General features: G+C 37.4%; 1 protein-coding gene across 4 annotated transcripts; it reads left to right on the forward strand.

Annotated features, from left to right (window-relative positions):
- Window positions 1–17: 17 nt before the first annotated feature.
- On the forward strand, window positions 18–17,972 carry LOC139754533 (homocysteine S-methyltransferase YbgG-like). Of its 4 annotated transcripts, XM_071671843.1 has the most exons (8): window positions 18–163; window positions 1,395–1,525; window positions 2,551–7,080; window positions 7,879–8,021; window positions 9,032–9,215; window positions 10,922–11,184; window positions 13,208–13,425; window positions 15,848–17,972. In XM_071671843.1, exons 4-8 carry the CDS (start codon window positions 7,890–7,892, stop codon window positions 15,990–15,992), a joined length of 942 nt encoding a protein of 313 aa, XP_071527944.1. In that variant the 5' UTR covers window positions 18–163; window positions 1,395–1,525; window positions 2,551–7,080; window positions 7,879–7,889; the 3' UTR covers window positions 15,993–17,972. The 4 variants fall into 4 exon arrangements, with proteins under 4 accessions (XP_071527944.1, XP_071527945.1, XP_071527946.1 ...); XM_071671844.1 differs by lacking the exon at window positions 2,551–7,080; XM_071671845.1 differs by lacking the exon at window positions 1,395–1,525 and having other exon boundaries at window positions 70–163.
- Window positions 17,973–21,436: the final 3,464 nt, after the last annotated feature.

The raw sequence follows: 21,436 nt of genomic DNA on the forward strand, positions 1-21,436 counted from the left end.
AAATATCTCTAATGTAGAGCTTTGCTTTGATACGAAAAATATTATCACATTTGTAAAGATAATGATGACAAATGAAAAGGTGTATTGTGTTGTTTACCTTTGAGCAACCCTGAAGAAACGTCAGGAATTGTAATCTAAACATTAGGAACATTTGAAAGAATAGGTAATCTTCATTTAAGGGTTATCCACAGCAATAGACAAAGATTATTATCACTATATTTGTTATACTGATTTATTGTCAGTGTGAATTGTACTTACATTGTGGATGTATTTAAGTTGGGCCCTTCGGAGGACATTGTATAATGTGAACATAATCATAGCTTATGAATAATGTGGTTATTTTGCCAACGCTTTTCAATGGTATCAATGCCGACATTGCTTTTCTGGCACCATTTGCATTCTGATCTCAGTCTAGTAGTCGTACACCTCGAGGTACTTTGGGGTAAGATAGACTCGAAGGGGCCAGAGATGGAGCCTCCCTTTGGGGGGTTAGGTAAAGTTGGTTGGTTTTATGGCAATGAATTTAAGACTTTTCTTTCCACACACCAGAATTGATATATTTATGTATTTCAGTATTTGAAAAATTTATATGGAAAGTTTATTAGTATAGGAAAGAAAACACCCCTAATATCCTACCCATACATTCCAGCTGCTAAATCTCACATTTATATGTAGGTGTGAAAACTGAAATATTTCTACATATATCACTGTTATTCAGCAATACTGTGCCTGTGTATGAAATGATAGGGTCTAAAAGAAAAATCGTGGGCCTCCTGAACATGAAGGAGGGTGAAAGGCGTGCAAGGAATAGAGTGAAGTGGAACGATGTGGTATACCGGGGTCGACGGGCTGTCATTAGATTGAACCAGGGCATGTGAAACGTCTGGGGTAAACCATGGAAAGTTCTGTGGTGCCTGGATGTGGAAAGGGAGCTGTGGTTTTCGTGCATTATTGCATGACAGCTACGAGACTGAGTGTGAACAAATGTGGCCTCTGTTTTCTTTTCCTAGCACTACCTCGCACACATTTGGGGGGAGGGGGTTGTTATTTCATGTGTGGCGGGATGGCGATGGGAGTGAGTAAAGGCAGACAGTATAAATTATGTACATGTGTATATATGTCTGTAGGCAGACAGTATGAATTATGTACATGTGTATATATGTCTGTGTGTGTATATATATATGTATACCTTGAGATGTATAAGTATGTATATTTGCGTGTGTGGACATGTATGTATATACATGTGTATGTGGGTGGGTTGGGCCATTCTTTCGTCTGTTTCCTTGTGCTACCTCGCTAACGCAGGAGACATCGACAAAGTATAATATTGATATATGATATATATCCTGCATATCAGAAAAGTCAAAATCAAAATTTTTTTTAATGAATGGCAGAATCTTTGGACTACAGTGTGTTACATGGCCAATGTCCGTTCATTGTAAATGCTGTAAACAGAAGTTCATTAACATCAACACTCAAGAAACATTTTCGTCAATCCAGACAATCATCTGTTCACTTAGATAAGGTAAGAAACATAGGCCATTAATATGTGTTTTTTATAATTGTTAAGGTAACCGGGCTTGATTATGCTGAGACAGTCTAAGCTCAGGTAGATTTATGTGTTTTAGGCTAATGTAAGGTAGTTTTTGTTTATTCTTGTTTGGTTGTTATATTGTCCAGATTTACATTCAATCCCCAAATTTCCCAGATCTTAAAAGCCTTTCTCATTTTATGGGTCACATTTAGAATTATAGGCTGGGGAAAGGGGTAATATTGTACAGTTAACAATTATTAGATATGATATTCATTCTCCCAACACAGATTTCTCATTTCTAGCATTTAAAAGTTGCATTATTTTATTCAAGAAATTCAAAGAATAAAGTTATGCATTACATTACTGTCTTTATTAGATGAGATATATAAGCTTTCATATGTATTTTTTATTAGATAGCATGGTGAATAATGTGTTTATATTTTGTCACATGGTAAACAGTTATGCATATATTCTAGGAATATAAGCATATATCAATGCCTTGCTTGTATTAGAAAGAGGGAGAATTAGTTGTTAGATACATAGAACAGTTTGATATGATACTGTTTACTAAAGGTATTGACATACATGACATGGAAGAATTGGTGGAACTTTCCTTTCTTATAAGGTTTTTATTATAACGCACTTGTATCACTGTACTTGTCAGTGTTAGTCCTTTGATTATACAAGTAATCATGTCATTGCTGCTTATTTTTAGGAAATATATAAGATCCTAGCAGTGTCATATTTTATCATCTCATTAGTAATTAATGATGAGCATGGTATCACAGAAGAGGAATTTTTACATCACGCTGCTTTTCCTTTTTTTTTTTTTTAGTTGCCTTTGAACTTTCTTTGTGTTTAATACATATAGTAGAATACTGGGGTAGAGCTTCTCCAAGTAAGATAGGGCAGCAGTAATACAATTGGTATGTATTTATAGTATTTAGTTTAATCACTTATAAGGTATGGAGGTAGTGTAGCTTTTTAGTTCTGTCTTCACTTTTGTCCTGTGGCAGGTATGGAGAGAGGGTTTGTGTTGTACTGCCTGTCTTGTGTCGTCATGTGTTCCATCGTGCAGGGAGTGTGGGCAGGAGATAAACAAGAAGAGGCACATCGCTATGATTTGGGCAATGTCATGGCTGTTATCATCTTCGTAGCCATTGGAATTTTGGGAGGACTGGCATGCTTAGGAGCATATTCCAGAAGAAGGACAAGTGTTTATTAATTGCATGTATATGCAGATAGTTGAATGAGATATTATGCACATAGTCTGTTTGTCATTGTGTGTTGAATGTCTGTTTTGCATCATAATTTTCATATGGAAAACTAGCCAAGGTGATCATTCTGTTTACTTCTTGTGAAAGGTGTGACTTCATATGTAATTCATGAGCAAAAAGAGCATGTTTAAGGATCGCATTAGATGCTAACTTATGTTTCCCAGTTTATAAGATCTGCAAGCAGTCTCTAGTATGATGGTGTTATTTTTCAGTGCTGTGATTAATTTTTTCTGTTTTAAAAGAAATATTAATTCAGAAATATATGAAATGATTTTTGTCACTTGGCATAACAGTTCCATTCATATAATCCTGTTCCTCTGCCAGTCCTCCTTATAGCAAGTACAATGAGTTTACAAGAGTATTTTTAACTTTGCTCCATGTAACAGATATTTTTTGATTATGTAAAGGAATATATATACAGAAAATAAATGCTTGAATTTAAGATTTATATAATGTACATGCCTCTCAAGATGCAAGAAGCCCATATGCATTAGTAGAAATTCAATTCCTTCATATTGTATGTGTAAAGAAGCCTTCCCATAAAGGAAATGAGGCAGTAGATGCCTGCCATATCTCTTCTTTCTTAACTCCAACAAATACTACTGTGTGCTGTTCCTTTATTCCTGAGTCAGTAAGTCTGAAACTTGGCTGCTTAGCAACCACAGACACCCAACACCTTCACAACAAAACAAGGATCCCCAATACAATCCCACGTCACTGTATGTACTTGGCACTCAGTTCATTACAACAGCTCTGGACCCTCCTATCCAAAGCTCTCCATGATTAACCACAATCTGCCAAGCAGAAATATAATTACAACAACCTATACTCGCAGATTCCTCCATCTCCAACAAACAGAACACACTGACATAATATATATGCACTGAAATGAACCACCAAGCACTAAACAGCTGCCCACCAGCTCAGTCTAAAAAACTAACACATTTGAAATGCACCCATTCGAAGCCACACTGCCCAAACAAATGCAAGTTGACACATTCTCATCAATGCTCCAGCATCATCCATCCCTACAACATTACAAATTCTGATGTAGTATAATTTGAAACCCTTCATGGCCATAATGCAACTACTACAATGAAGACACTGAACACTTACTAATCAGTCACCATGCACTCTTAACTCATAGAAACACACACAGCATTACTTCACTTTATGACCTGCAGTCCCACCCTGTGAATGTGGCCAGCTTCCTGAGCATTGTAGGGATCCCCATAAAAGATAGAAAGGGCTCCTCGGGTGGATAGGAAGGTAGATATATATTCTGTTTATTTTGTTTTATTATACTTTATCACTGTTACCCACATCAGCGAGTTAGCCCCAGGAAACAGATGAAGAACGGCCCATCCACTCTTGTACACATTCATACATAAATACCCATACATGCACATTTACATATACATATTTTTTTTATTTATTTTGCTTTGTCGCTGTCTCCCGCGTTTGCGAGGTATATATGCATACATACGCATACATGAATAAAGGCAGACAGTGTGAATTGTGTACATGGGTATATATGTATGTGTCTGTGTGTGTATATATATGTGTACATTGAGATGTATAGGTATGTATATTTGCATGTGTGGACGTGTATGTATATACATTGTGTATGGGGGTGGGTTGGGCCATTTCTTTCGTCTGTTTCCTTGCGCTACCTCGCAAACGCGGGAGACAGTGACAAAGCAAAATAAAAATAAATAAATAATACGCATACATATGCATACACAGACATATACATATATACACATGTGCATGATCGTACTTGCCTGCCTTCATCCATTCCTGGCGCCACCCTGCCTTGCAGGAAACAGTATCACTGCACTCTGTTTCAGTGAGGTAGTACCAGGAAAACAGACAAAAAAGCCACATTCGTTCACACTCAGTCTCTAGCTTTCATATGTAATGCATAGAAACCACAGCTCCCTGTCCACATCCAGGCCCCACAGACCTTTCCATGACTTACCTCAGACGTTTCACATGCCCTGGTTTAGTCCATTGACAGCACATCAACCCCAGTATACCACATCATTCCATTTCACTCTATTCCTTGCACACCTCTCACCCTGATGTATGTTCAGGCCCCGATGGCTCAAAATCTTTTTCACTCCATCCTTCCACCTCCAATTTGGTCTCCCACTTTTTGTTTTTTCCAACTCTGATACACATATCCTCTTTGTCAACCTTTCCTCACTCATTCTCTCCATATGTCAAAGCCATTTCAACATGCCCTCTTCTGCTTTCTCAACCACTTTGAATTATTATCACATCTCTCTTACTGTTTCATTACTTACTCTATCAAACCACCTCACACCACAAATTGTCCTTAAACAATTAATTTCCAGCACATCCACCTTTCTCCATACAACCCTATCTATATCCCATGCCTCACAAATATAAAAGCTGGTATATTTTGGTCCAGAGTCTAGGACTAACTAAAATGAACAGACAGATAAGGCCTAAAGTTAGGTCACATGACTGGCCTCGAGGCTTGAAGGACAAGGCACGGAGCCCAACCCTTGACCTAAGATACCTGACGTATGACCCACCAACTGACCTGAAGAAAGGTTGGGGATAATCCTCTGAGAGAAAGAAGCCATAATCAGATCAGGTGACCACTGCCCACATGACAATTTGAAATTAGGGGTAGAGCTAATGAAAGCAGATTCTACTATTTTTCAGCTAAAGATACAATGAGACATATATAACAAAGAAGAGTTGTCCCAGTCAGTAGTGTGACCCTCATTTTGAATGTTTAGAAACAGCAGAATTTTCTTGGCCGTACCTAGTAGCACTTTTGTGTTCAGTTATTCAAGTGCTTAGACTAATGCCAATTTGACCATTATATACATCATTACGTTCTTTACAGAGTAAAGGAAAGTCTTTGGTAGACATTGACTGAATTCCTACTAATATTGTTAGGATAATGATAACAATTCTTTTAAGTAACTTCTCAGGTATGCTCAGTAATCTAATTCTTCTGTTGTTTTTTCATTCATTCTTGTAACCCTTTCATTTGCACTAAGGCACTGTCACTGCCCCTGTCTATTTGTCTGTCACCTTCCCATATTTCCACATACACTTATTGTGCATTCACTTTACCACTACACTACCTCCACTCTTTAACGTTTCTGCTTTTATCCCACCCACACCACTCTCATTTTTAACAAGCTTCAAGCTGTTTTTACTTCATCCATGAATATTATTTCCCATTTTAGAATTTCCTACCTCTTTCTTCTCATACATGATTTTACTGCTTTACTTCCAGCCTTCACTATCATCAACTCTGAAGGATTCCTTCCATTGATTCAAGAAAGGGGCTCTCAACCCCAGGGTCACAATGCATTTCTCTTTGGGTCTTGAAGCCATCAAGAAATTTTGCAGCAGTCAAAAACATGTTTGTTTTAATCCCAAAGTTAGCAAGCATAAGATATTTTGCTCTGTTTGCTATATTCAGTACCTTTATTCCGTCAATCACTGTAGTTTTCTAGTTTTAATGATACAGTACTTGTTCAAAAGTTTTATTTTATTCTTTTTTTTTACTTGAAGAAAAATGGATCATCATAGAAAAAAGGATGAGAATCTACCTGTCTGTCTATATATGTATTTGATGCCCATTCCCTTTGGGAACTCCCTCGAGGGGTAACCATAGCAAAAGAGTCTCCATAACTGGCAAACTTCCAGTGCTGCTTCTTAGCCTTTAGTGCCTCACCCTTAAAAGGTGACTGGCAGAGGACAACTCTAGTGGAGTTTTCAGAGGCTCCTACCTAAAGCCTTATTGCCTCACCCTTAAAGGTGACTGGCAGAGGACAACTCTAGTGCAGTGTTTCAGAGGCTACTACCTAAATCCCCACCAACTACTATTACCTAATGTGTCTACCTAATGTTCCAAGTTACTACTTTTACCTAATGCTTGCAGCTAATATTGCTACCTACTACTTATACCTAATGCTCCTGTTTAATGTTCCAACCTATTACTTCTGTCTATTGCTCCTACTATTTTGCCAAAAGGCAGGGCTAGTGCATAGCACTCTGCAGAAAAATGCAGTTACGAAGAATAAGTTGTGTGAATTAAGCGTTTTCAAGTGTTATGTGTGATAAGGAGAGATTGCATGTTTGTGGACAGAATGCCGGCAGTCCCCATGTGGATGAGGCAGAAAGAAAAGACAGTTACCTGGGTCAAAGGAGTGCTACTTGACAACCACTGAAGTACTAGCTCACTATGCAGCCATTACTGATCCTTCTGATACCCAGGTGGGTAGTACCAGTTATATGTTTCCCAGGTCAGTGGCTGCCTACCAACTACTATGTAAGTGAGAACCACTGCTTTAATGTCTTATCTGATTTAGTCAAAAGGCATCTTCTTTAGTGCTTGAAAAAAGTCCTTTGTATGTTTTGACTTTGGATCTTCAAACTAGAAAACAACTAAGTGATATGTTCAAATGAATGAAATGTATTAAGAATGACTAAGAATAACTCCATTGTGTGTTTAGTAGTTGAATTAAAATCCCAAATGAACACACTCTGAAGAGAACATTGGTAAAGGATGTGGGTCTATGGATAGACATGAAATACTGTGTAATGACTGATGATGTAAATAGGGAATACTGAGCTGATTTTGGGCAGAATGATTGAAAAAGTTGTTGTCTTTAAAAGATAGACATACTAGTGCCCATTTGAAAAATGGTATATGTTACTGCAGCCTCATCAATAGTGGGCATTACTTAAAGCATGATTTTTGAATTCCAGAATGTGCTACATGCATGAATTCTGCTGGTTTCTGTGGTGTATTAGGAACTTTGGGATGTTGGTGATTGTTGTACCGCAGTATGACATAGGTCCTTACCTGTAGGCAGCCTGTTTGACTTTGGGAAAAATTATAAAGCACCATGAAATTATACCTGAGTTAAATGTAAATGAAGTAGAAGGAACAGAGTGTGTTGAAAAAAAAGGGCAGTGAGAGTGGGTAGTGTGAGGAATATGTTCACGTATTCAGCTAGTGCTTGAGATCTTTGGAAACATTGTATGTAAAATTCTGGTAACATTTGATAGGCTTGCACATAATGCTGCGGGGTCATCAGTGGATTGTGGATGGCGGACTGGGTTCGACTTTACAAGAGACAGGGTTTTCTGTGAATGGAGACCCACTGTGGAGTGCCCGTGTTTTAGCCACCAATCCTCATGCAATCAAACAGGTGAGCTAGATTTCTTAGGTATACCGCATAATGTCACATTTCTTTCGTTGACAGATACAGTTTCCCTTTATCCATTTTTTTTATCAGATATGACCATTTTGTTTCACCTGGTTCTCCAGTTTATTTTCAGGTAACTAATTTGTCTTTAAGTTGACCTATCTGTAAATTTTTCATATATGTCACATGATATGTTCCTCTGGTCTTTTATGGCCTCTTCCAAACCCAAAGAACTTATGTTCTTGGCTTTAGGTTATAGCATGAATTGGTCTTTAGTGCTTTTGATTTACCATTCCTTCAAGTTGCACATCATTCCTTCAAGTTGCACATCATCCAATTTCCTATTCCAAAAATATTTTCACTTTTTGGTAACTAAGATTTAACTGGCTCATTTGATTATTTTTCCAAGTCATTCCCACATGCATCTTTGGTGTAATTTTCTCTGTATTCATTTGTATCAATGAATGTGTGTGTGTGTGTTTATATATGTAACTTTATGCTGAATCTTGTGATTTTTTTTTCACTAATATGATAGCACTTGAATTATGACATCTGATAATTTGGCTAATCTGCTTCCAATTGTTTTTTCATTGTACCACATTTCAGTTTTTGTAATTTTGATATTTAGACTTGCTCTGTATGATTATCTCTTAACTTACCCAGGCCAGCCCTTTCAGTCTTGGGATCCACAGGACAAAAAGTTTCCCCATAGGTATCACATGACCACTAACCCTTATCAGCACTAATGTGCACCAATAGAAAGATCTCAACCCTATTGTACCTCTCTATGTGTATCAACTTTTATTTAGTAATGTATATTCAATAATGTGTTTATATTGTTAACACTACAACAAGCATCAGTGTCTGATGTACAAGTCTTAATGCATAATGTACAGAAAACCATACCTGAACATATTTCACTGTTGACTAGAATTATTTTTTATAACATTTTCATTCTAGTATGTGATTAATCCAGGGTCTTTTGATTAAGAATATTTTTTCCATTATTTCAGGTTCATGCATCTTTCCTAGATGCAGGTGCAGAGATTATTATTACAGCCAGCTATCAGGCAAGCATTTCTGGGCTGTGTAATCATCTTCAAATTACACAAGAAGAGGCCAGGAAACTCATGAAACTTTCTGTATCACTAGCCCAGGAAGCAGTGCAAGAGTATTGTGCAAAGATCAGTGATAAAAGTAGGACATACTTTACTTGCATTGATTTTATTTTCAGTTTGCATATACAAAATTGAATTTCAAAAGTTACTGATTTCCTAATGCTTCATCTCTAGAATCATCATGCTCTTCAGTGGAGTCCTCTAGGAAGCAGTTCTCTCTCCAGCCCTCCTCAGTCTCTTCCTTCATGACTTGTCACATACAGTAGACCAAAGTGTATAGTGCTTTTCATATGCAGATGATCTCAAGTCATATTGCAGCACTTTGATACTACTTAAGCAAAAACAAAATGCAACACTACATCAAGGAATCAGAACATTTGCTCACTGAAAACATAATGTCTGCATTCACACAGAAATCCATCATCACTCTCTGAACTAGTGACAGACATGAATCCAACCTCCTCCATCCCATCACTCTGAATGGTTAACTACTCCTATTTAATAAGACTCCAGCCACTCAAGGTATCACATGACACACACACATACCATTCACTCCTTACACCACATACACAAACACAAAGGCCATAAGCAAATTACTGCCCCCAGAACAATTACTGATGCCAGATTTGGACAAAAAAAAAATCCCTTAATATCCTCTCCAAACAGCCCATTTACTTCACCATAAACTCCCTTCACTTGTCTGGTCATCAACGTTAGAGGCAAATATATCAAAGGGACACATCACAAAAAAGAGAGTGCTCAGAGCAATCACTTGTGGCCAAACAGCAACAGACATTCAACACCTGTCCACCAAAACAAAAATACTCCGAATGTAATTTCACCTAGATATGCTTGGTACTCATTTCTCTTTAATATCTGTCTTCTGGTTTTTATATATTTTTTACCTAAAATGGCTTTGATTGAGTCTTTTTTTTTTTGCCCATGCCATACTAGATGCATAAAAAAAAGTGCATTTTGGCATTGTTGAATTTAATCTGATAACTGCTTCGCCATAGTGTTGTGCAGGTCCAAATTAAGAGAAGAAACATGTTCATTGCAGAAAGAAGAATGAGTAAATGAGGGAAGGGAAAATGAGTAAAAGTGTGTAGCGGAATTGTTGGCATAAGAGAGTAAATAGGGGTGGAGGTTAAAGAAAGATCGTGTATGGAGAAAAGAAAGAGGGCAGGATTGTTGTAGTGATCAATGTAGTGTTAGATGCTAATCAGAGGCAAAGAATATTTTAGCAAGTCACAGTATACTGTTTTGTGTTGGTGGTATAATACATATGATTTGTATGTTAGAAATGGTAAATATTAAGGCAGTTGTGGCTCTTACGTAGGTGTAGTCCTTTACAGTTTGCTTCAGAATAAACCGCAGGTAGTGTTTATGCATTTTGAATTGCTCTTTTAATGAAAATTAGATACACCATGTTACTGGTGTAGCAGCTTAATAGTGTCTTTAACCCGTGAGTGTGAGGGAAACTTGTAGTCTCCAGTAGCTTCATCCTCTGATTTTAGATATGTGATACGAGTGTTATGAAAAATCTTAATAAGCAAAGGAATTTGTGATTCAAGATTTATAGTTGAATGTTGGGATAACTGTATTTCCCCATTTTGATAATAAAGCATTATAGAATCACGGGTATAGCTCATAAACCACTTAGTGTAGATATTTCTGTACTGATGAGTGTACCGTACTCACATTTTATGCTTTGTCAGGCATTGGGATGTAAGGCATTGGTAGTCATGAATCTGTATTATGTATATATTCATATCCTTATTTCAGGTAAAAAGCCTTTAGTCGCAGGCTCTATTGGTCCATATGGAGCATGCCAGGCAAATGGTTCTGAATATACTGGTGCCTATGTATCAAAAGTGACTTCTGAAGATCTTATTGAGTGGCACAGACCTCGTATGGAAACCCTGGTTAATTCTGGAGTTGATTTGTTGGCAATTGAGACTATCCCTGCTCAAGCTGAAGCACTAGCTATTCTAGATTTACTTCGAGAGTTCCCAAATACCAAAGCCTGGTTGAGTTTCTCTTGTAAGGTTAGTATTAAGTATGCTTCTCTGTTCCACAGTACATTATGACAATCTTGAGAGTTGCAGAGGGATCCTGGCTCTCATGGGAGCCTGATGGGATAACAAGCCCAACCCCATAGGCACAGTGCCTAGGTCCCTCCACCGGCAGGCCACTCTAGAGCATAGGGCCCCCACCTCCTGAGTTGTAGGGAGGTTTAATCTCAAATAACAACAACAACAACTTGAGAGTTGCCTAATAATTTCATACTTTGTAGTTATAGATTTTATAAATACAGTATTATTTCAACATTCTCTCCTTTTTCATTTACATGATGGTAGACTTAACTCTAAATCTTAAGATACTGTTTAGTCCTGCTTTCTTGGCTGTATCCCACCATCTTTATTACTTTTTCCAATGGTGCCATATCATCACTGACAACAGGAAGAAAATGGCCTACTAAAGATATGTTCAAAACATATATACAAGAAATATACAAGAATAGTTTCGTGTGGAAAATTTAATCATAGTCTTCTTTGAACATGTAGTGTTATGCTGTGTAACCATTTGCAGTCAGAGGTCATAAAAAACCTCATTTTGCAATGATGTACCACTGACTTGTCTAAGGCATGCAGATCTCTCTGTTGTTAAAAATGAAAAAAGGAATTACAATGATCAGGCCATTACCTTATAGAGTGAAAGAGGAAAGTGTACTAAATTGTTTGGGATATGGGATGGGATGGAGAAAGACTGAAAGAGGTGAAAGACTTTAAGTTTAGGAGCTGTTTTGGGTATGGTAGTATGGAAGGAGAGATATGGGAGAGATTAGTACGGGGAAGAAGAGTCATTTGGTCTTTTTTAATAGAATAATGAAGGTTAGGGAGTTGTAAGTTGAAAGAATCTAGGCGTAGATGTGTTATGGCAGGGAATGAATTGTGGAGTGGTAGAGTGGGTGGAACGTAATACTCTGTGGTGGTTTGGACAGGAGAATTAGGTAAAAGCAGTCAGCAAGAGCAGTACGTTAAGAGCCTCTTCAAACACTGTGCTCGACTTGCCCTCTTCCAGTAGCCTGTTAAGGATGTAGCACTAAAGACTAAGAAGCAGCATTGGAGTTCACAAGTTTTAGAGAGCCTATTTCCTCTGCCACCCCCTAAAGGGAGTTCCCAAAGGGGAACAGGCATCAAAGATATAGGTTGATAGATGGATAGGTTTGTGTATGTGGAAGGAATGTAAGATAGGGAGATTACAAAGAGGTTGTAGGATAATGAAATTAACGGGATTGGTGTGAAAGGAGACCACCTGTGACATGGGGAAATAAGGTGGAAGTATGCTGGAGGGAGAACAATGTTGGAAGAACACATGAAATATGTAGTGTATGCGAGGGAGGCATGTAAGGACAGGAATAAGTGGCGACTCTTTTGCCATTGCCATCTCTTTGATGGGAGTACCTGGAGGGAATGGGCATCAGAGATATAGATAGATAGATAAATATACCTTAAAAGGTGTGTGAGACCTAGACAGTCATCAATGAAATAATACTTCGTTTCATCAGGACTCCTGGTTGTCTTTTCCCTTTAGGCCTCTGGAAATAAGGTGCATCACATGATTGTGTTAACAATAGAGTTAACAGTATTGATGAAAAAGCATGAAAGCTTAAAAGTAGAATAGTTAATGTCAGCATATATATGTACTCACTGAGGAATATGAATCAGGTTATTTCAGTGCTTAAAGGTACTGTTCATAGCACACAAAGTCAAGAAGGGCCATAATGCAGATTAGCTTATCTCCATAACATTGAAGTTCAGATGTCAGTCCCACAAAAGTGATGTGTCCTCCAGTTGGTTTCTGTTGATCACATACATTTGCATTGGTATATGAATAAGACAAGTGAATCTGTGGTGCCAGGGAGGTCAGATGGAAGCAAGAGTATCTTTGGTGTAGTTGGTAGCACATTACTTTGGTAAAGCATAGATCATTGTTTTGATTCTTATGTGATTACTGTTCTTTTATTTGTCATATAATAGTCGAAACTTCTAACTTTCCTCATATTAGGATGGCCAACACACTAACTATGGAGACAGTTTTGGAGAAGCTGCCAAGATGTGTTATGAGAAAGCTGGAGATCAGTTACTAGCAGTTGGCATAAATTGTAGTGCACCGCAATACATCACTTCACTCCTGGATAAGGCAAATTTAAGCCTTCCTCCACCCACAGTTCTCCCTAGAGTTGTGTATCCTGATTCTGGTGAAAAGTACACAGCCAACAAAGGGTAAGATATGTCATGTAATTTTTTGTGTCATTTTATATTTTGAATGAAGAATTGACTTGTATTTATTTTTTGGTAGTGAACCGTTTCTTGAAATTGTTTGATTTACTGTTTATATCTTAATCACAGTGTTACATGGACCTTTAGGTTTTTATTTTTAACAGTTTCTCTTGTACACATGAAGTTTTCATTGAAAAGAACAGTTTAAGTTGTGTGTATGCAAAATTTACTCTGATTGCTCATATGACCCAAGAAAAATCTCCTGGTTCGGAAATTTATGAAACAACCCTTAATAATCAATGGAAATCTGTGATTTTGCCTTTCATCTTTTGATAATATGATCAGTTGTGATGACCAAGATCAAGTTTTGCCCATATATGTTACCCAGCTTATAACAGTAGCACTGTTTACTGGTTACTACATCATGATTTGATTACTGCAGAAAAAAGTAAATGCTTTTTGATATCACCTTTTCATAAGTATCAGCCAAGGAAGCTGTGATTCCAATATTTCGAGGTTCATCAGAAAGATATAGCATATTAAAAAGGGAGTGCCTCATGGTGTATTAAAAGATGGAGTGCTGAGGATATTAATAAGGGATTGACTTATCAAAAGATGCAGTGTTGAAATGATATGAGTATTTAGGAAGAGAGGAAAGTGATTGGTTCTCTGTGAATGTAGGTTTGCGGCAGGGGTGTGTGATGTCTCCATGGTTGTTTAATTTGTTTATGGATGGGGTTGTTAGGGAGGTAAATGCAAGAGTTTTGGAAAGAGGGGCAAGTATGAAGTCTGTTGGGGATGAGAGAGCTTGGGAAGTGAGTCAGTTGTTGTTTGCTGATGATACAGCGCTGATGGCTGATTCATGTGAGAAACTGCAGAAGCTGGTGACTGAGTTTGGTAAAGTGTGTGAAAGAAGAAAGTTAAGAGTAAATGTGAATAAGAGCAAGGTTATTAGGTACAGTAGGGTTGAGGGTCAAGTCAATTGGGAGGTAAGTTTGAATGGAGCAAAACTGGAGGAAGTAAAGTGTTTTAGATATCTGGGAGTGGATCTGGCAGCGGATGGAACCATGGAAGCGGAAGTGGATCATAGGGTGGGGGAGGGGGGCGAAAATCCTGGGAGCTTAGAAGAATGTGTGGAAGTCGAGAACATTATCTCGGAAAGCAAAAATGGGTATGTTTGAAGGAATAGTTGTTCCAACAATGTTGTATGGTTGCGAGGCGTGGGCTATGTATAGAGTTGTAGGCAGGAGGATGGATGTGCTGGAAATGAGATGTTTGAGGACAATGTGTGGTGTGAGGTGGTTTGATCGAGTAAGTAACGTAAGGGTAAGAGAGATGTGTGGAGATAAAAAGAGCATGGTTGAGAGAGCAGAAGAGGGTGTTTTGAAATGGTTTGGGCACATGGAGAGAATGAGTGAGGAAAGATTGACCAAGAGGATATATGTGTCGGAGGTGGAGGGAACAAGGAGAAGTGGGAGACCAAATTGGAGGTGGAAAGATGGAGTGAAAAAGATTTTGTGTGATCGGGGCCTGAACATGCAGGAGGGTGAAAGGAGGGCAAGGAATAGAGTGAATTGGATCGATGTGGTATACCGCGGTTGACATGCTGTCAGTGGATTAAATCAGGGCATGTGAAGCGTCTGGGGTAAACCATGGAAAGCTGTGTAGGTATGTATATTTGCGTGTGTGGACGTATGTATATACATGTGTATTGGGGTGGGTTGGGCCATTTCTTTCGTCTGTTTCCTTGCGCTACCTCGCAAACGCGGGAGACAGCGGAAAAAAAAAAAAAAAAAAAATTTAGAGAAAATAGCTGAAAGAGTGTATTCAGGTGAAGTTACTTGGAGTTGAAATGGAAATAAAGATAAGGTTGTTGGACATACCATGTACAGAAAGTGTATAGATTACTTATTGCACAGTACTGAGAGAAGTTTTAACACTTTTTGCACTTGTTGTTCTTAAAATAATGGTTCCATTCATTATTGCACAGTACTGAGAGGAGTTTTAATGCTCTTTACATTTGCTGTTCTTTAAATAACTAGTTCCAGTCATTATTGCACAGTACTGAGAGGAGTTTTAATGCTCTTTGCATTTGCTGTTCTTTAGATAACTGATTCGATTCATTATTGCACAGTACTAAGATGAGTTTTAACACTTTACATTTGCTGTTCTTTAAATAACTGGTTCCATTCATTCATCCATATTTTCCCATTCAAGAATTTCTTTACAACTTACCTAACTCTTTTGTTGATGTGCCTTCTTGTAGTAAATGATACTCTTATCCTGAAAATGTGATAAACCTGAAGTTGTGTAGGGTATAAGAAATATTAAAGTTTTATGTGAAGGGCATATCCCATTGCACCTTGATTAAACTTTTTCTTACAGTGATGAAAGTCTGATCATTCATTCTATATATTTGTTTCAGATGGGAGGGTAGAAGTGAAAAATGGCTTTTCTTGAAAGAAGTTAAAGAATGGCAAAAACATGGCTCCTCAGTGATTGGTGGATGCTGCAGACTTGGGCCAAATGATATTAGAGACATTGCTAGCATAATTGCTTCTCCAGAATGATTTTTATATGTTTGTTGATACTGTATTAATGGTATATTTTTAATCAATGAACTTTTCAGTTATTTCATGTGCGAGAGACTATCTCTGTCAAAGTGGTTACACTTCAGATGTCATAAACAATTTCTTTTTTCTATTATGCCTTTAGCTGTCCTTCATTTCAACTACCAGTATATGGATAAGGGGTAGAAAGAACTGTTGTATTTAATTTTACCTTATCTGGCAACTCCTTTGAATGAACATTTATATTTTCAACATTTTCTTTCATGTTTCTCTAAATTTATTTCTTGGTATTACTTCAAGAAAATATCTTCTTAGTTTAACCAACCTTATGCCTTACTTATGGTCTGTCCGTATTCTATAATTCAGTCCTTTTTTATTTAATCTCTTCATCTCTCTTGACCATCTAAATGGTATGTAAACTATTTTGCTTTGCTTTTAAAAAAATCCAGGATTTTCATTTTTTATATAATTTCATAAGTTAGTATATTTTAGGTGATATGGGACTAGAATTGTGAATGAAAAATGGTAATGATATAAAAGTTGAAGACTGAAAATTTAAAAACTTGATTTTGAAGAAAAGTTTAATGAAAGTCTTAAGAAAATCCTAAATAGTACAATGTGAGGTTGAGGTGATGTAGAGGCAGTTCAAGAAAGTATTATCAGGTTTGTTGTGCTGCAGGTGTAAGTTGCAGAGGGAGCAGTACTGTATGGTTGAATAAAGAATGAAAAAGTTGGTAGAGGGGAAAAAATTGAATAAAGCTTTAAGAAAATTGGTTGAGGAAAAAAGGAAACCCTGCATTCACCAGAAAACAGAGATAAATGGATGGCAAAGGATGTCAAATATGAACTCTTAAGTTTAAGAATTAAGAAATTGGTGTATATGGATAAAAGATAAGGTAATTGGGATCTAGGAAGGAAATAACTGAGAATTTTATTGACAATATTAAGTTGCAGTATTTGTTAAAGGAAAAATGAATGTAAAATAGATACCCTGTAACCTCTTTATACCAAACTGTATAGGGGAAGGATGGGTCATATTAACCAAAAATTCGTAGTGGAGTAAAATTTACAAGGGCTTTTTTGGCTGTATTACACTATAGAATTCGTTTTCATCACAAGTGCAGTACTGTACTGTGTACTGCTGTTACTGCTTTACTTTTTTGTGTAGCGTCTGGTGAAGAATAAAGTGCAGTTCATATATGTCTAGATAGTGTAGGTACTGGCACTTTTTCATACCAACTTGCCTTTTCCTTCCTCTGTAAGGTATTATAAAGAACAGAAGACAGCTATATTTTCCAGGATAAATCATTGCACTACTCTTTCTTATGTTAGGAAATGACACTGGAGTAGAGGATTTCTTACCCTTAATTCCTGCCTCTCATATTTGCTCTCTATGAAATGCAGGAGATATGTGAATAATATTTATTCACCTGTCCCCAGAGATAATAATCCATAGCACACTTAAATTCATAAAATCCATTTGGCAGATATTGCAGGACACCACAAGAATTGTCATATCTTTTCAAACAAATGAAATTGATGACTTTGATGTAGAAAAAATTTGAAATCAATGAAAATACAGTGTGACAAAAAAATTGTAATCACATGTCAGTTTATGTCCTTTATGTCACTGATTATAATTCTTCTAAAGCTGAATTGTGCCATGGTAGGCTGAGCCAGTGCATCTCTTTGAAATTTTGCCATCACCCTTAACCCTTTCAACGCTACATAGTAGAGTGCTTCAAGCCACAATTGTATCTTTGGTACTTTGTGGCACATTTTGAATTTCCAGCTGATGCATGGTTCCAAGTCTTATTCATTGTTGTCACCAACAGCCTAACAACACAGCTTGAAAAAATTGGCTTGTCATGTTACTCATAAACCATTAAAGAAAGAGAATCTGAGTCATCATAGTGGGAAGGTAGATTTATGTTTAGACTATTAGACATTTTTACTGTAAAATAAACAATTCCTCTTGTATTATTATTTCTATTTTCAATGAAAATATGGTTATTTGTGCATATGTTCATGTAAATAACGATCTTTCTGTGAAAGTAATGTGTAAATACTTAAATAATGCATATGATAATGATGCATATGTAAAGGATACAGATTGTATGTGTGAAATCACTCCAAGTAAAGATCTGGAGTGTAATGTGATTAAGTTTTTGAAGAATGAAATCACACCTGTGCCACCCAGAGGGCCAGTTCCCACCCACTCAAATTGGGAATACCTGGTTTAAAAAGAGAGTTATACATAAGCATACGTATGTAAGTAGGAGAGATAGCTCCCACACCAGCATAGAGGAAAATATACTACTTCTTTGTTTTTCTTCAATATTACATCCTACAGATTTTTTTTTCGTGTGTGTGTGTGTGTGTGCACAGGGGTAGTGTTGAGTTAGAAGTTAATTTGGCTTGCAGTCTTAAGATATGAAATTTTCCTGTTGTGCCAGCAGTAGTACAGCCCCTATCTTTATCTGCAATTTTGAATGTATTTCAGGACAAAAATTTGTTAAGAAATTCAAGAGACATGCGAACTAAATAAACCACAGCATTAAATGGAGGCTAGGTTAGGACAATAATTAGTTTAGTTGTTTGAGAAGGAAATGATAGAGTAAGAGAGAGGTGTGGTATAAGAAGATTATGGTTAAGAAGGTTGAAGGGGATGTGCAGAAATGGTTTGGACACATGGAGAGAACAAGTGAGGAGGGGTTGACAAGGAGGATATATGTCAGAAGTTGAGGGGACAAGAAGGGAGAGATTGAACTGGAGATGGGAGGATGGAATTTTTGAGTGGTTGGGGACTGAGCATGCAGGAGGATGAAAGGCATGCACAGGATAGAGTGAATTGAAGCGATGTGGATGTGGGAGGAAGCATCGCACGTGTTACAGTTACAGTCATTTGACCTTATTTAATTAGAGTTGATTTGTTGGAAGGTTTCATGGAAATTCAATCTTCAGAAATTTGTTTGAAGTATCCCAAATTGAATTCATGAAGTTCAAAATAGGTTTAGTGTATGGTTGAGGAACAAGACTGCATCAAACAAGTTCCTTTCAGGGGAGGCCATCTTTCAAGTCTGAGATGAAAGCAAAACGTGTTTTTTCATACATATTTACCATTTCCTACGTTAGCGAGTTTTTTCATACATATGACCATTTCCTGTGTTATTGAGTTAGTGTCAGGGATAGATGACTGAGCCTTAGAGGGGAAAATCCTCACTCGGCCCCTTCTGTTTTTTTTGGAAGAGTAAAACAGAAGTGAAGGATTTCCAGGCCTCCACTCCCACCCCTTTTAGTTGCCTTTTACAAGATGCAGGAGCTAATAAAAAGCACCTATACCACTTTAGAAGCTCAAGTGTTCAATTTCACAAACTGTGCATGGGTTGAGAAGTGGTCTGAGAAGTTGTGTGGAATTAGGAGAGTAAATTTATGATAAATATAATTATCATAATCATTCATTCTCATGCGTGTGTTGATTTATGAATGCTTTGGGTTTGACTTCTTACAAAAGTTTGTTTCTGTTTTGCTTTGGGTTTGACTTCTTACAAAATTTTGTTTCTGTTTTGCTCTTTATTTATTGCACTTCCCCAATTAGTCTTTGTCTTTCATAAAAACTTCTTGGAATATACAAATTATAGTTATTCTAAAAGTTAGGTGGGCACCTTTAGAGATGCATCCATCTATGCATCTCACCAGGTTTCATGAGTCATGAATAATAATTTTCACACGTGTAAAACAAAATTTTGACTCCTGGAAGTAGACCAGATTGTTCGGCACAAGCACACAGTTAGCAAGGGGCTGATCCTTAGCGAGTTTCAAGACTCATGAATATTGAAACATCTGAAATATTAACCCTGGAGAGACATCAATTCATAGTTTGCTTTGCAATGTGACCAGTACACTGCCTTATATATTTCTATCATTTTTTTAAGATTCGAAATAAAAAACAACAGTAAAATTTATCAAACAAGATATAGATCTATTTGCTATTCCCAAGATTATCAAGTAGTGTTAAATCAGTTTTTATTATAGTGTATGGAGAAATCTGTTGATGATGCACCCAAGAGTTTAAATAAAACTGCAGTTTCAGGAAATGTAGCGTTTATTTCCTATACACTTGTCACAATATTTTTTCGTTAAGGTAACACATTACTTTGAGAAAGGTAAAAAAAGTAAGAAATACATTTTACTGATACTAATACATATTATTCTGTGTAAATGGGAAACTCCACTGCCTACAAATAAATGAGGATTACTTAAGATCTAAGTATAAATGTAAACTGTGCAGCTTCTTTTCATCCCCCAAAAGGCTGTCAACCATTTTTTTTCTATCTAAAGCACATTGCAAGTACACCATTATAGCATTTTTCTCAGATTTTGTAAAACTCAATTTTACAATAACATACATTCTGAGTGAGCAGTATTACAGTGGCTTATATAACAATTCAGGTTCTTTTGTTGCATTTTATGCAAGCTTGCTAACTTGGAAGATTTCACATCCATTAATTTTTTTTTTTTTTTTTTTTTTTTTTATACTTTGTCGCTGTCTCCCGCGTTTGCGAGGTAGCGCAAGGAAACAGACGAAAGAAATGGCCCAACCCCCCCCCCCATACACATGTACATATACACGTCCACACACGCAAATATACATACCTACACAGCTTTCCATGGTTTACCCCAGACGCTTCACATGCCTTGCTTCAATCCACTGACAGCACGTCAACCCCTGTATACCACATGACTCCAATTCACTCTATTTCTTGCCCTCCTTTCACCCTCCTGCATGTTCAGGCCCCGATCACACAAAATCTTTTTCACTCCATCTTTCCACCTCCAATTTGGTCTCCCTCTTCTCCTCGTTCCCTCCACCTCCGACACATATATCCTCTTGGTCAATCTCTCCTCACTCATTCTCTCCATGTGCCCAAACCATTTCAAAACACCCTCTTCTGCTCTCTCAACCACGCTCTTTTTATTTCCACACATCTCTCTTACCCTTACGTTACTTACTCGATCAAACCACCTCACACCACACATTGTCCTCAAACATCTCATTTCCAGCACATCCATCCTCCTACGCACAAATCTATCCATAGCCCACGCCTCGCAACCATACAACATTGTTGGAAGCACTATTCCCTCAAACATACCCATTTTTGCTTTCCGAGATAATGTTCTCGACTTCCACACATTTTTCAAGGCTCCCAAAATTTTCGCCCCCTCCCCCACCCTATGATCCACTTCCGCTTCCATGGTTCCATCCGCTGACAGATCCACTCCCAGATATCTAAAACACTTCACTTCCTCCAGTTTTTCTCCATTCAAACTCACCTCCCAATTGACTTGACCCTCACCCCTACTGTACCTAATAACCTTGCTCTTATTCACATTTACTCTCAACTTTCTTCTTCCACACACTTTACCAAACTCAGTCACCAGCT

This window comes from Panulirus ornatus, chromosome 17 (genome assembly GCF_036320965.1).
Source record: "Panulirus ornatus isolate Po-2019 chromosome 17, ASM3632096v1, whole genome shotgun sequence".
NCBI lineage: Eukaryota > Metazoa > Arthropoda > Malacostraca > Decapoda > Palinuridae > Panulirus > Panulirus ornatus.